Below are 16,396 nucleotides of genomic sequence, written 5' to 3' on the forward strand. Positions count from 1 at the left end.
CATGATTCTTGACAGTTTCACTACTGCCCACAAGGTTCTGAACAGAAACAATTAAACTGATCAGAGTTAATTCCATTCTACTGTTGCCTGGCACAGCTAAGAGTCAATGGAGCCTTTCATTTGCAGATTTTGTAAAGTCCTGGATTGGTTAACAACCACTTCACATTTGAAAGACTAACTTTATTAACCAGAAGGATTAAAAACTTTTTTTTTTAAATGAACACTTAATCTACAAAAGACAATAACTTAGGCCCTCACTCTTCCAGGGAAACTTTGTCCTCAACACTCAAAAGTACATAAGCGAAATTTTCATATCTTCCTAAGTCACCATATTAAAATGGTTTACACTTCATATTGAAGATACATCATTCTGGGGCTTGCGGAGAGTTGTTATGGACAGTCTAAAAGAGTATTATCTTGCTTTATAAGTTATGAAAAGTGCATTAACAAAAGTGCATTAACCTTTGTTAACCAACAAAATTTAGAGGTTCTGCATTGGTAAGCAAGATGCTTTCAGTTATACACAAGTAAACAAAGAATGGCTTAAAACCTCTTCTTCACAAATTCTACTAAAACTGGGCCAGCACAATTTAGCATTCAGACTGTAGTTAAAATCTGTCATAAAAACAAACAAACCAGCTAGAGAAGTTCTTCTTTCTCCTCCAGTTATGGTTCAATTTAACATAATGGAGATCAGAGGTTTTTCACTTAGCTGAATGCTCCTTGGTGAAGGCTTTGGGGTTTTTTTTAGATATTCACCACAATGGTGTACCACTTCCTGCCCTGAAACCTAAAGCACTAAAGCCACAATGATTAATGATCGCAAATACGTATAAAACGTGAGCAAAAGAACTCAGATTTTAAAACACTCATGATGCACGTGTAACAGTGAACCTAAGCTTGCTGCTCTGAATCAGCATCCTTGATCAACATTATTCAATGCCTACATCATCAGGAAGTAGATATACAGCAGAAGATAGTTACCAAAATGCCACTCTCAACAAACATACTCAATGATACAAGAATAGACATGCCTCTTTTCCAGCAGGAACTATACAGTATTCATAAATTCTGTTTTTCCATCAGTGCATGGGGTAGTAATACTGATAACTCCCATTAACACAGATAACAAATGGCTCATGGTATTTCTGCACATACTTATAGAAGAATCAATCCTACTGTTTTACAAACCATGGTTTTTACACTCGTGAACCTATTAAATGTTTTGAATAACTCTTTGTAAAATGTAGCACGGTTATACAAAGGAAAGTACAGTGGTTGAGTGATAAACGCATGGTCTAGTTTACCAGTTATATGGCTCATTTGGGGGGGGGGGGAGGCAAACCGGGTTGATAGAGATGATCATAACACCAGTTCAACCAACACACTAATGAGCTCTCCATAAATCTGGAACACAAGATAAATACACAGTAACAGCAGCCCGTAACTCGGATGTGCTTGTGATGAATGAATACACACCATCGAATATTATTCTAGGTATAAAAAAAATTAAGAGAATCATTTTTTAAGAAAAAAATCAACTGAAGACATGTACACATAGTGTTGGGTAAAATAATAGTCCTTTTTAGATATTTACAGTATATTTAAAATATGTAAAAAAAAATCAAAAAGGCTCATTCTAAATCTTAAATACCTGTATCAATCTGATTTTTCTCCTAGCTACCTGAGCCTCATTACTGATGCCATTCCACAGGAAGGAGATATTTTGGTTATCCTATTACCTAGACATGGAGGCTAAAAACCCTCACATTTAATTAACAGGATCTGCCAAAACCATTAGCCTCCTAATAATGGACTGACAGTCTGGACAATTTAGGCATCTAGGAGGAAAAGACATGTTATAGTAAATACAAAACTTGAAAATACAATTACTATACTATTGTTATCTTGACCCCATAGCAAAATATTCCATGTTTCAATTATCCCCCTCTATAAAATACTTCTAGCTTAGGAAAACAGTTTTTAATAGCACTTGTAAGATCTTCACTGAATTTGCAGGGGGAAGCTCAAGGGGAGAGCACAAAAAGGAAGACACTTGGGCTTGGTCTACACTTAAAACATAGACTAACCTAGCTATGTCACTTAGGGGTGTGAAAAATTCATACTGGCACACTACAGTTTAAGACAACTTAATTCTCAGTGTAGACGCAGCTAAGTCAATGGGACAATTCTCCCATCGATCTAGCTACCGCTGCTCAGGGAGGTGGGAAGCTGTAGCACCCATAGTGTGGACATGGCCTAAGGAAAATTATCAGAATTTCCCACTCTCCAGCAAATAACTTTGAGCCTAAAAAGAGGCATGTCAAACAAATTCTTGCCTTATTTCAATGGAATAGTGGCTACATACAACCTTATTAACAAATTATGTTCAGTTTACATAGCTACTATACTGTTTGGTATTCAACGATATTCAAAAAAATAAGTAGATACCATACATGGAGAGAGTACTCAGACCTTCCCTTAGGCAGTTATTTAAATTACATGGTTTTTGTGGAATGCTATGGTAGTCTGGATGGTAAAAACTGCATGTGCATTGGGGAAACAACAGGCTGAAAGTCTAACAAGTCTGAAAGTTTTGTGTACTGATATGTCCACAGATCCATCAGATTTGCTTTGCCAGTTCCCTAATTTTGTTAAGCAACTTTAATTTATCAGCATCTTTCTGCACTCCTCAACTATTCCAGCCTTAAACTCATCAATGACTCTTTTATATTTGCAGAACAAGCCTTCCATGCACACTTGTAAGATCCAAGTATAACAACTAATTCACTAGGAGCTAGCTTAAAAAGAAAACAAAATTTAAATGAACAGTCAGGTAAAAAATATTTTTTTAAAACAAATTTACTTGCATGCATCACTTGAATATTAAAACAACAGACGTTTAATAAACATGTTTACATTATTTGTGCTGTTTATTTACTTTGTGCAATTATGTTATATTGGACATTGAAAATAGAATGATCTGGCTATAGTCAGTTTCTCATGTACTAACACAAGCTACAATAAACTATAGTGATGGGTAAGATCAGAAGAAGAATCTGAACAGAATGTTTGGGTTGCAAATACTGCAGTAGAGTATTTGTTTGTTGAACATTATTTATACAGTAAAATCCCTTGTTTATGTTCCATGATGAGGTAGGATTGCTAAGAACAAATGGGAAGGCAACTGAAACAGGCTTGAAAATTCCACCCAGGAGCAGGAAACTTTCCCTTCTCAATACAAGAGCCTGGAAGGCTATTAATTATTGCTGCACCTTTTTATAGATTCATAGATTCATAGACTCTAGGACTGGAAGGGACCTCGAGAGGTCATCGAGTCCAGTCCCCTGCCTTCATGGCAGGACCAAATACTGTCTAGACCAGCCCTGATAGACATTTATCTAACCTACTCTTAAATATCTCCAGAGATGGAGATTCCACAACATCCCTAGGCAATTTATTCCAGTGTTTAACTACCCTGACAGTTAGGAACTTTTTCCTAATGTCCAATCTAAATCTCCCCTGCTGCAGTTTAAGCCCATTGCTTCTTGTTCTATCATTGGAGGCTAAGGTGAACAAGTTTTCTCCCTCCTCCTGATGACACCTTTTTAGATACCTGAAAACTGCTATTATGTCCCCTCTCAGTCTTCTCTTTTTCAAACTAAATAAACCCAATTCTTTCAGCCTTCCTTTATAGGTCATGTTCTCTAGACCTTTAATCATTCTTGTTGCTCTTCTCTGGACCCTCTCCAATTTCTCCACATCTTTCTTGAAATGTGGTGCCCAGAACTGGACACAATACTCCAGTTGAGGCCTAACCAGCGCAGAGTAAAGCGGAAGAATGACTTCTCGTGTCTTGTTTGCAACACGCCTGTTAATGCATCCCAGAATCACGTTTGCTTTTTTTGCAACAGTATCACACTGTTGACTCATATTTAGCTTGTGGCCCACTATGACCCCTAAATCTCTTTCTGCCATACTCCTTCCTAGACAGTCTCTTCCCATTCTGTATGTGTGAAACTGATTGTTCCTTCCTAAGTGGAGCACTTTGCATTTGTCTTTATTGAACTTCATCCGGTTTACCTCATACCATTTCTCCAATTTTCTTTTCTTTATTAATGAAAGCTAAGTTTATACCCCTTACAGTTGTGGAAAAATCTTCCAAATATAAAGAAATGCAGTACTGTCTTGTAGAGTCCATAGATAGCTCCTATGTTTCAACAGTGATTCAGTTTGGGCAAGAAAGGGCAGAGTGAAATTAACGACTCTCGTCAGTTTTGATGGTGATACTCAGATCCCTAGGGGCAGTGGTAAAACTGTCAAGTATCATGTTGATTTCACAGTCCTACTGCTTAGGGAAGCTACCTGCACCAGAAGAGAGTGGCACTGAAGTTATTTACAAGGGCTTCAAAATGTAGCAGCTCTAGAGGAAAGAATAGTAGAGACTACTGACCTTTCTTCTCCTCACAACAGCCAGGAGACTGGAGAAACCAGGACAATACTGGAAACACATGCCTCTCACAGCCGCCTGGAGGCTCTGAAGGTGGAGGCTGGCAGGGGAAAGCTCATTCTTCCTTTCAAGCAACTAGAGATGAGTGGAGCATCACATTCTTCAAAGGCTAAGAATGCCAGTGTCTTTCAGAAGGGTCCAGGAATAGCAGCTGGTAAAAATCCCAGCACCTATCCCAGAAACTTGATGTGGCATGCTGGCTTTTCACTTGACCACAGACCTCAATGGCGGAAGCTCTCTACTCTAATTTTTTATATCTGCTTGCGACAAGTAGGTTTAGTCCTCTAGCCAGCATGTATCGAGTAATTTTTCCAACTCACTTTCAAAGCATACCAAAAGATTTGAGAGTTCATGAGTTTTGGAAGCTAGATGCATTGCATGAAATGAGAGGCTTTTTTCAGAGAATCAGTGATTACAGGTGTCATAAACAGATAAGTAAAAGTTAATAGAACAAAAGTACTTCTTATCTCTTTTGCCTGTAAAGGGTTAACAAGATCAGTTAACCTGGCTGTCACCTGACCAGAGGACCAATCAGGGGACAGGATACTTTCAAATCTTGAGGGAGGGAAGTTTTTGTGTGCGCTGTTAGATTTTGGTTGTTGTTCACTCTGGGGGCTCAGAGGAACCAGACGTGCAACCAGGTTTCTCTCCAATCTCTCCGATACAGGCTCTTATAAGTTCAGAATAGTGAGTACTAGGTAGATAAAGCAAGTTAGGCTTATGGTTGTTTTCTTTATTTGCAAATGTGTATTTGGCTGGAAGGAGTTCAAATGTGTATTTTGCTGAAAGGATTTTAATTTGTACTTGTATACTTAGGCTGGGAGGGTATTCCAAGTGTCTATAGCTGAAAGACCCTGTAACATATTCCATTTTAAATTTACAAAGATAATTTTTACTGTTTCTTCTTTCTTTAATTAAAAGCTTTTCTTGTTTAAGAACCTGATTGTTTTTTTATTCCGGTAAGACCCCAGGGGACTGGGTCTGGATCCACCAGGGAATTGGTGGGGAGAAAGGAGGGAAGGGGGAGAGAAAGGTTAATTTTCTCTCTGTGTTAGGATTACTTTCTCTCTCAGGGAGAGTCTGGGAGGGGGAGAGAGAAGGAGGGGGGAAGGTGCATTTTCCTCTCTGTTTAAGATTCAAGGAGTTTGAATCACAGTGATCTTCCAGGGTAACCCAGGGAGGGGAAGCCTGAGAAAGGCAACGGTGGGGGAAAGGGTTTACTTTCCTTGTGATAAGATCCAGAGGGTCTGGGTCTTGGGGTTCCCCAGGCAAGGTCTTGGGGGGACCAGAGTGTACCAGGCACTGGAATTCCTGGTTGGTGGCAGCGCTACAGGTTCTAAGCTGGTAACTGAGCTTAGAAGAATTCATGCTGGTACCCCATCTTTTGGACGCTAAGGTTCAGAGTGGGGAATTATACCATGACAACTGGGTAAACCAAAAAAAGGTCTGAACAGAGTAAAATAGTTAATTATTCTCACAGAGACCTCTAGTATAACCTCCAAAATATGGATAAGCCAAGATAATGCTAGGATTTGCTTTAGTATATTAGTAATACAAATAAGTGTGATTAGAAAAATGTGCAATAATATCATGTGTGACATTTCTTGGAACAGCAAAGAAAATTCTAGAACACCAAAATTATACAATTGTGGTTTATTGACCAGTCTGAGCATTCTTTGCTTTTTATAAGACACTCATACAAAAGCACTGTATTATGCAAATAGTTTTTGTGAAAACGGAGACCTTGAATAGTTAATTAAATTCTTGGTCATCAATTAGCTACTCTTCTATAAAGTTAACTTTATAACATGGTGCATACTGAGCATTGAACTGGGTATAATCTGCAGAGCATGAGAAGATGAGGCTATGAATAACCAGCATCAGATTCCTGCCTTTGATGAGCAAACCCCCCTAAAGCTCTGATAAGAGTCTTCTGAACAAAGCTGTTTGAAAAATGCATGTACATACTGTATTATATCTTTTTTGAAAGAAAACGCAGAGATGATTACTATGTGCGTCTTGTCTGTTGAATAATGTTTATTTTTATTCCATTTCTGTATAAGACTGTATATTTTGATATCTATGTTTATGAATTTAAGTTTAGAAACCATTTATTGCTCTGGGTAACCTTATGCCTATTTTTGCCTTAAGTCAGATATTAAAAAAAAGTCTGAATTAAAAATTTGAGTGTGGTCTGGAAATTTAATTTTTCCATAGCAGGTATCAATTTATTTTCCTGTTTAGCAGAGTTAATGGCTGCTGAAAAGCATATTACCATATTAGTTGATTGGCTGATGTACTAAAGAGTGACTCAGTGGGAGAATTTAAAAAGAGCAAACATTTTTCTAGAGCTATAAATGAAGAACGCTGTTTTCTGCCAAAACACTGGTCTTTCACATTTTTCCTCCTCTTATTTTTGCAACAAATTTAAATTACTTACTATATATTTGATGTTTTATCTGATCATTTGCTATCACAAGATTTTAGGGTGTTATACTAGCACATGCAAGGAAAGGCTGGTTACCTATTTGTTGAACACTAAGCATAAGGAAGGTTTACATGATTTTGTTTTTAAATGGTGCTGAAGTAACTCTGACCCTTCATAAAACAAATCAAGTATGACTGATTAGCCAAATTTCTATATTTGAAATTCAAGACTCCCAAAGTTGTACAATCTGAATACCTAGTTCCATAAGAAACATATCAAATTACAGCAATTGCTCCAGCTACCAATTCCCATGCAGAAATCTCAATGATACCTGAAGATATTTGAAGCACCTTTCAAGTTGCTACGAGAATCAAATGTATGTTAACAGTATACTTCAGTTTCTCTATTAAGTGATATTAGCAGATTTATCTTGTCAGACTTCTCACAGTGAGCTACACATCTGCCCATTTTTACAACAATTTCTATACTTTGGAATAAAACCTACAAATCACCAACTGGTACACAAAACTGCTGACAAACTGATGACAAAGAAGTCAATATGAGCATATCACTTTCACGTTCCAATCACTGTTCTCACTACCCATCTAATATTAGATCATATTCAAATCTCAGACTTAGCTTGGGCCTAGCCCTAAGATATCGCAAAGGCCTCCATAACAAAGACCTCCTGAAACTGCAACAGTCAAACACACAAGGAAATTCTAGAACAGTGGTTCTCAACCAGGGGTATGCAGAGGTCTTCCAGGGAATACTTCAGTTCATTTAGACATCTGTCTAGTTTTACAACAGGCTATATAATAATTACTAGCAAAGTCAGTACAAACTAAAATTTCATATGTCTTGTTTATACTGCTCTATATACTATACACCGACATGTAAGTACAATATTTTATAATTATATGGTAAAAATGAGAAACTAAGCAATTTTTCAGTAACAGTATGCAGTGTGACTTTATTTTTATCTTTGTAAGTAAGTAGTTTCTAAGTGGAGTGAAACTTGGGGTACGCAAGACAAATCAGGCTCCTGAAAGGAGTACAGTAATCTGGAAAGGTTGAGAGCCACTGTTCTAGAAGACCATGATAGAACAAGTAGAAGCTGACGACAGGGTTCTTGGAGGCTTTATTCTCCACCATAGCTAAGAATGACCACAACCCTGACCACCTTCTGCACAAACTGCAGGACTAATCTTTTTGACATGACAACTTAGCGAACAGGAGCTGCTAACAGGGAGTTTTGCAAGGGAGTTCTCCAGGTGAAGGAGGAGCACAGACAGCATCTGTGGGGTAAGTGATTGTCTGCAGTGTTTGGGTTTGTGTGTGTGTTTGGGGGTTACTTGCTGTGTGCTGAGCTTGTGTTTGTCAGTCTGTTTGGTTTGTTTGTTTGTTTGAAGGACCGTGTGCTGTAGCTGGCAGTTGGAGGTGGAGCTACTAGGAAGGTTTGAAAGCTAGAAGCCTCTGGTAATTGGCTGAACCTTAACCAGTGGGCGGGGCATTCACTCAGGCCAGGGCTTTATAAAGCTGTGCACAAGCGACCAGGGAGCTTAGCAAACAGGAGCTGCTAACAGGGAGTTTTGCAAGGGAGTTTGGAAGGGGAGTAGGAAGGGAGGGGGGGTCCCTTGTCAGTCTCATCTGTGACCCATTGGTCCCCTGAACCCATAACCTGAGCCACATCGAAAACCTTTCTGTTTATAGCAGAGAGGAGCGGACAGGGAACTGTAGACGGGAATTTGAGAGTGTTTGACAGAGGGAGGCTTACAATGGTGAGGAGGACCCGCAACACCTGTGCCAGCACTGCTTCTGTCTCCTCCACCTGCGCCTGTAGCCAGACAGAGCACCAAAGCATGGATGCTTTTACCCAGATTCTGGTGTGGGCTTGCAAAGACTGTAACTTGCAATTTCCACTTACTGATATCCAGGCTGGGGGTGGCATCCAATGTGAAAGGTGCCTGCTGGTGGAATCTCTCAGGCAGCAGGTGGGAGAGCTACAGGAGGAGGTGGCCAGGCTGAGGAACATCTATGTCCATGAGCAATTCCTGGACAGTATCCATGTGGAGACAGCTGATGGTGCTGTCCCAGTTGACAGGACTACTGACACACCAGTGGAGGAGGAGGCTCAGGGTGGACACAGCCAGCTGGCTACTTCTAGCAGCAGGCAGTGCTCCACCGCTGCTGCGAACCCTCCTGTTGTGGTAAAAGATAACTGTTATGCTCTTCTTGATACAGGAGAGAAGAAATCACCCCCAACAGTGAAGGGGGTGAAGCCTCATACCCCTAAGGCTGGGAGGTCTGCTGCCACCACTGATAAGAAACGTAGGGTAGTGGTGGCTGGAGACTCTCTGCTGAGGGGGACGGAGACACCCATCTGTCGCCCTGACCGTTCATCCCGGGAGGTATGCTGCCTGCCAGGGGCCCGTATCGGAGATGTTACAGAGGCTTTGTCGAGAATTATCCGGCCTTCTGACTACTATCCCATGCTACTCATCCATGTGGGCACAAATGATACTGCGAGGTGTGACGCTGAGCAGATCAAGAGTGACTACAGGGCTCTGGGAGTACGGGTTAAGGAGTTTGGAGCGCAGGTGGTATTCTCTTCGATTCTTCCTGTTGAAGGTAGGGGTCCGGGCAGAAACAGATGCATCGTGGAGGTGAATGCCTGGCTGCGAAGATGGTGTCGCCAGGAGGGCTTTGGCTTCCTCGACCACGGGATGCTATTTGAGGAAGGACTGCTAGGAACAGATGGCGTTCACCTTTCGAAGCGGGGAAAGGCCTTATTTGCGCACAGACTGGCTAACCTAGTAAGGAGGGTTTTAAACTAGGTTCGACGGGGACAGGTGAGCAAAGCCCACAGGTAAGTGGGGAACAAGACCTGGGAGATGGGTTGGAAACAGGAGGGAGCACGGGCTATAATGGCAGAGAGGAAGGAGGGTCAGGGCGAAGCTGGGAGGCAAGATCAAACCAGTATCTTAGATGCCTTTATACAAATGCAAGAAGTATGGGTAATAAGCAGGAAGAACTGGAAGTGCTAATAAATAAATACAACTATGACATTATTGGCATTACTGAAACTTGGTGGGATAATACACACGACTGGAATGTTGGTGTGGATGGGTATAGTTTGCTCAGGAAGGATAGACAGGGGAAAAAGGGAGGAGGTGTTGCCTTATATATTAAAAATGTACACACTTGGACTGAGGTGGAGATGGACATAGGAGACGGAAGGGTGGAGAGTCTCTGGGTTAGGCTAAAAGGGGTAAAAAACACAGGTGATGTCGTGCTGGGAGTCTACTACAGGCCACCTAATCAGGCGGAAGAGGTGGATGAGGCTTTTTTCAAACAACTAACAAAATCATCCAAAGCCCAAGATTTGGTGGTGATGGGGGACTTCAACTATCCAGATATATGTTGGGAAAATAACACCGCGGGGCACAGACTATCCAATAAGTTCCTGGACTGCATTGCAGACAACTTTTTATTTCAGAAAATTGAAAAAGCTACTAGGGGGGAAGCTGTTCTAGACTTGATTTTAACCAACAGGGAGGAACTTGTTGAGAATTTAAAAGTAGAAGGAAGCTTGGGTGAAAGTGATCATGAAATCATAGAATTTGCAATTCTAAGGAAGGGTAGAAAGGAGTACAGCAGAATAGAGACAATGGATTTCAGGAAGGCGGATTTTGGTAAGCTCAGAGAGCTGATAGGCAAGGTCCCATGGGAATTAAGACTGAGGGGAAAAACAACTGAGGAAAGTTGGCAGTTTTTCAAAGGGACGCTATTAAGGGCCCAGAAGCAAGTTATTCCGATGGTTAGGAAAGATAGAAAATGTGGCAAAAGACCACCTTGGCTTACCCTTGAGATCTTGCGTGACCTACAAAATAAAAAGGCGGCATATAAAAAATGGAAACTAGGTCAGATCACGAAGGATGAATATAGGCAAATAACACAGGAATGCAGAGGCAAGATTAGAAAAGCAAAGGCACAAAATGAACTCAAACTAGCTATGGGAATAAAGGGAAACAAGAAGACTTTTTATCAATACATTAGAAGCAAGAGGAAGACTAAGGACAGGGTAGGCCCACTGCTCAATGAGGAGGTGGTAACAGTAACGGGAGACTTGGAAATGGCAGAGATGCTTAATGACTTCTTTGTTTCGGTCTTCACTGAGAAGTCTGAAGGAATGTCTAGTATAGTGAATGCTTACGGGAAGAGGGTAGGTTTAGAAGAGAAAATAAGGAAAGAGCAAGTAAAAAAGCACTTAGAAAAGTTAGATGCCTGTAAGTCACCAGGGCCTGATGAAATGCATCCTAGAATACTCAAGGAGTTAATAGAGGAGTTATCTGAGCCTCTAGCTATTATCTTTGGGAAATCATGGGAGACGGGGGAGATTCCAGAAGACTGGAAGGGGGCAAATATAGTGCCCATCTATAAAAAGGGAAATAAAAACAACCCAGGAAACTACAGACCAGTTAGTTTAACTTCTGTGCCAGGGAAGATAATGGAGCAGGTAATCAAAGAAATCATCTGCAAACACTTGGAAGGTGGTAAGGTGATAGGGAATAGCCAGCATGGATTTGTAAAGAACAAATCGTGTCAAACTAATCTGATAACGTTCTTTGATAGGATAACGAGCCTTGTGGATAAGGGAGAAGCGGTGGATGTGATATACCTAGACTTTAGTAAGGCATTTGATACAGTTTCGCATGATATTCTTATAGATAAGCTAGGAAAGTACAATTTAGATGGGGCTACTATAAGGTGGGTGCATAACTGGCTGGATAACCGTACTCAGAGAGTAGTTGTTAATGGCTCCCAATCCTGCTGGAAAGGTATAACAAGTGGGGTTCCGCAGGGGTCTGTTTTGGGACCAGATCTGTTCAATATCTTCATCAACGATTTAGATGTTGGCATAGAAAGTACGCTTATTAAGTTTGCGGATGATACCAAACTGGGAGGGATTGCAACTGCTCTGGAGGACAGGGTCAAAATTCAAAATGATCTGGACAAATTGGAGAAATGGTCTGAGGTAAACAGGATGAAGTTCAATAAAGATAAATGCAAAGTGCTCCACTTAGGAAGGAACAATCAGTTTCACACATACAGAATGGGAAGAGACTGTCTAGGAAGGAGTATGGCAGAAAGAGATCTAGGGGTCATAGTGGACCACAAGCTTAATATGAGTGAACAGTGTGATACTGTTGCAAAAAAGCAAACATGATTCTGGGATGCATTAACAGGTGTGTTGTAAACAAGACACGAGAAGTCATTCTTCCGCTTTACTCTGCGCTGGTTAGGCCTCAACTGGAGTATTGTGTCCAGTTCTGGGCACCGCATTTCAAGAAAGATGTGGAGAAATTGGAGAGGGTCCAGAGAAGAGCAACAAGAATGATTAAAGGTCTTGAGAACATGACCTATGAAGGAAGGCTGAAGGAATTGGGTTTATTTAGTTTGGAAAAGAGAAGACTGAGAGGGGACCTGATATCAGTTTTCAGGTATCTAAAAGGGTGTCATCAGGAGGAGGGAGAAAACTTGTTCACCTTAGCCTCCAATGATAGAACAAGAAGCAATGGGCTTAAACTGCAGCAAGGGAGATTTAGGTTGGACATTAGGAAAAAGTTCCTAACTGTCAGGGTAGTTAAACACTGGAATAGATTGCCTAGGGAAGTTGTGGAATCTCCATCGCTGGAGATATTTAAGAGTAGGTTAGATAAATGTCTATTAGGTATGGTCTAGACAGTATTTGGTCCTGCCATGAGGGCAGGGGACTGGACTCGATGACCTCTCGAGGTCCCTTCCAGTCCTAGAGTCTATGAGTCTATGACTAAGAGCAAAATAGCCCACAATGCTGCTTGGTTTTGGAAAGGGATAGACCATAAGGAGTAATTCAGTCCCCTCTACTTGTTCCTGAAAAGAAGAAATGAAAATGTAGCTCTAAGCATGTACTATTTGGGTGAATTTATGTAATTTTGTAAGAGGCTCGGATACCACAGTCATAAGCATGGTATAGATACCTAGACAGATCAGTAACAAAAAAAGATTCAGAAGCCCTTTAACTAGACTAGTCATATCAGTAGAATATTCACTAACAGAAGACTTAACATTTTGTGAGAACAGTACCAGATAAACTCTCAAAAAATGGACACACCTTGCACAGGAAAACAATATAAAGTAAATACTGAAATCACTGAGATCTTTTGATATGCACAACAAGGTCCTGGTCCATGATGAGGGCTCCTAGGTGCTATATGGTAATACAAATAATAAAATGGACCCAATCATCTTGTATCTATAGGAACAACGGATAGTCAAGAAGGACATACACAGAGGACAATAACTGAAGTACATCTCCCCACTTCCTCTGCCTTTGAGACTCTTCCCACCCATCCAAAAAACAATCAGTTTCACAATATAGATTTTTAAAAGTTACATGTATCTTTAAACATTCATATTATCAAAGTAGGGTTGTGATTAAATAATTTGAAAAAAAGGAAAATTGTAATGATATAACATGCTGTTAAATACTGTTCATTTTGTAACAAGGTATGTATTTAGCTGTGTCATCACACTAATTGAACTGTTTTATGGTAAAAGACCTAAAATATCAATAAATAAAATCTTTTTCGTAATAAAAGGTTGGTCATCGATGCTGTGAATTAAACAGTGTAATCTCTTCTAGAGCGACATTATTTTAACTATTCTTTCCTCACTGGTTATATCAATCCCGTTCCCACCCCCCTTGGTCACCTGCTACAGTAATCCTACCAACATCTCAAAGTGGCCACAGCTATTATCATCCTTATGTGCCATTCTGAAAGCAGCACACAAAAACAGCTTCCATATAGGGGAGAGAGAGAGAATATGAAACTCGGGTTCAATGTACTTCTTTTAATGATTGTAAAGTACTATGGTGATGAGAGTTCTGTAAAATTCTCCACAGATATCAGGCTGTTGATTCCACCTTCCCCCCTCTTCACTGGATAAATCTCTATTTTGCTGATACTCCTCGCCCCACAACAGTGATCTCCTTCTGATAGCCCCCTGCCATGCTCCACTACTGTCAGTAACTATTCTCCTTCGTCCACACATAGTCCCCAGTTACTCCCCACCAATATATACAACCAGCCCCCATGCCCCATTTTCCTGTCTCTGTAATTGCTGCCAACTAGGGTGACCAGTTGTCCCGATTTTATAGGGACAGTCCCGATTTTGGGGTCTTTTTCTTATGCTCCGATTACCACCCACCCCCGTCCCGATTTTTCACACTTGCTGCCTGATCACCCTACTGCCAACCTAGCTAACCACCTATCGCTTCTTTCTTCCTCCATGATTCTGATGGAAAGTGGTCGCATCTGATCTAAGACCACGGCAAGGCTGAGCCCTATGATACCACTCCTGCTCCCCCATCTGCTGTCACCCCTACAGCCCTGATCAGCTCTGCGCCCCCAGCGCCCGCCACTAGCCAGCTGCCTCCCCAGCTGGCCACACCAGCTCGGATGGCAAAACCACCCCCAGTGCGCAGGCAGGCAGGCAGACTGCCCCCCAGCGTTACCGTGTCTGGTCCCGCGTGGGTCAGCGTACATGCCAAGGCTCGCCAAGTGTGGGTATCTCGCATTAGACGTGCCAAATGGAAAACCCCTCCGGCTTTACCACCGCCTGCCTCCCCGCTGTTCCCGGCCCAGGCTGGGCACCAGGGAGCCGAGACACACGCCCCCCGCTCCGATGCCGTGCGGCCCCCGGGGAGCGCGGTCTGGAGGTGAACCTGTCTCCGGAGGCGGCGCGGTACCACCTCCCCCCGGCCAGCTCCGTGCCCCAGGGCTGGAGACCCCCCCGGTCACTGCCCCCTTCTCCCCACACCGGAGCCGGCTGGAGCCGCTGGGCAGGCGGGCTGGCAGCGCCCGGCCCCGCCGCCGGCCGGCACCTGGATGTAGTTGGTCTCGCAGTACTCGGCCACCCGCTCCAGGTTGGTGTAGCTGTCGAACAGGGCCCGGCGCCCGCCCGGGATTTCCTCCTCCAGCAGCATCTGCAGCTCCGCCATCTTCACATCCTCGCCCCCGAGACCCGGCCGGGGGCCCAGAGAGAGAGAAACACCCACCGCGGCGCGGCGCGGCGCAACAACCGGGCACGCCACCGCGCAGGCGCAGAACCCGAACCAGGCAGACACCCCCCCCCGCGCCCCTCACGCGCGCACACACTTCCGGTTCATCCCGGCGTGGGGGTGGGAGGCTGAACGCCAGGAGCCCCGTCCCCGCCGCGCGGGGAGCCAGAGGGGAGGGGCAGTGCGCCGGGAGGAGAGCTGAGGGGGCGGGGCGAGGGAGCGTGGTGGGGGCTGGGGAGGCAAGGGGCTAGGAGGAGTGAGGGGAGGGCATTGAAGAGGGATGAAAACAGGAGGCCTGGTGAGAACAGAAGGAGACCATCTGGCTGTGCAGGCAGGGATTGTATTTTATGGGGACTAAGCAATGACTGACGGGATGGAGTTGGGGGCAGGGATGAAACCAAGGAAATTCTCTGACCGCACTTGGATCCATCACTTTGCCGCCTCTGAGGCTTCATTTGCAAACCTGGCAGTCCCCAGAATTGTTTCCTTACACAGGGCTGGGCATCAAACAAGCATTTTGCACTTGCACATCTAGACCCCTGCTATACATGTGCAGATGAGAGTTTGAGGCAAGTAAATGGGTACAATCATAGTATGTATCCAACCTTTCAGAGTTGAAAATTTGACCCTTCAAGTTAAATAAGTTTCCAACACCTTCGTTCTCTGTTTCTCTTTAGTTTCCATCACAAATTCATAATAAATCAAGTCCAGTTCCCTGGAAATCTAGGATATAATCCTTGAATACAGGATGCCTGTAACAACAATTAACTGATACTACAATTAAACTAACGGCCATCATTGACTAAACGTATTGTGACAGTTTTCAGAGTGGTAGCTGTGTTAGTCTATGTTAGCAAAAACTAACAAACCTTCCTCCAATGCTATAAAAAGAAGGATTCTGCCTGGACTCCTCCTGAAGGTCGAAACAACAAACTGGACTTCTACATAGAGTGCTTCTGCCGATGTGCACTGGCTGAAATTGTGGTTCGTTAGTCTCTAAGGTGCCACAAGGACTCCTTGTTGGTTTTTTTAATATGTTGTGACTATACTCCATTTACCTCACTCTAACACATGTTGAAGATTCCCCTATGAATTTCACAAATAAACCATTGAAGCCAGTATAATCTGTGTACTTCATGCCCACCCTTTCTATATATTTTGCTGCCCATCTGCTGAAGGTAGATGCCCAATGATCACAAAATTACAACCAAAAAGGAAACAAATATAAACAATATATTTAAGACAATATAAAAAATATATTAAAATCACAGTGTATTATACACTGACATTGAAAAGTATATATCACTGAGCTTGTCAAAAATTCTAGGAAAAGTACTAGATATTATTGTAC

At 42.5% G+C, this 16,396-nt stretch overlaps 1 protein-coding gene across 5 annotated transcripts in view; it reads right to left on the reverse strand.

Annotated features, from left to right (window-relative positions):
* Positions 1-15,080, reverse strand: part of ABI2 (abl interactor 2) — a 139,487-nt gene extending 124,407 nt beyond the window's left edge. For all 5 annotated transcript variants that reach the window (XM_030580458.1, XM_030580456.1, XM_030580455.1 and 2 more), the window contains exon 1: positions 14,869-15,080. In XM_030580458.1, the coding sequence (XP_030436318.1) occupies positions 14,869-14,985 (117 nt within the window). In that variant the 5' untranslated portion in view covers positions 14,986-15,080. The remainder of the gene's footprint in view (positions 1-14,868) is intronic.
* Between the last annotated feature and the right edge of the window lie 1,316 nt (positions 15,081-16,396).

Source organism: Gopherus evgoodei, chromosome 11 (assembly GCF_007399415.2).
Source record: "Gopherus evgoodei ecotype Sinaloan lineage chromosome 11, rGopEvg1_v1.p, whole genome shotgun sequence".
In the NCBI taxonomy this organism is placed as follows: Eukaryota; Metazoa; Chordata; order Testudines; family Testudinidae; genus Gopherus; species Gopherus evgoodei.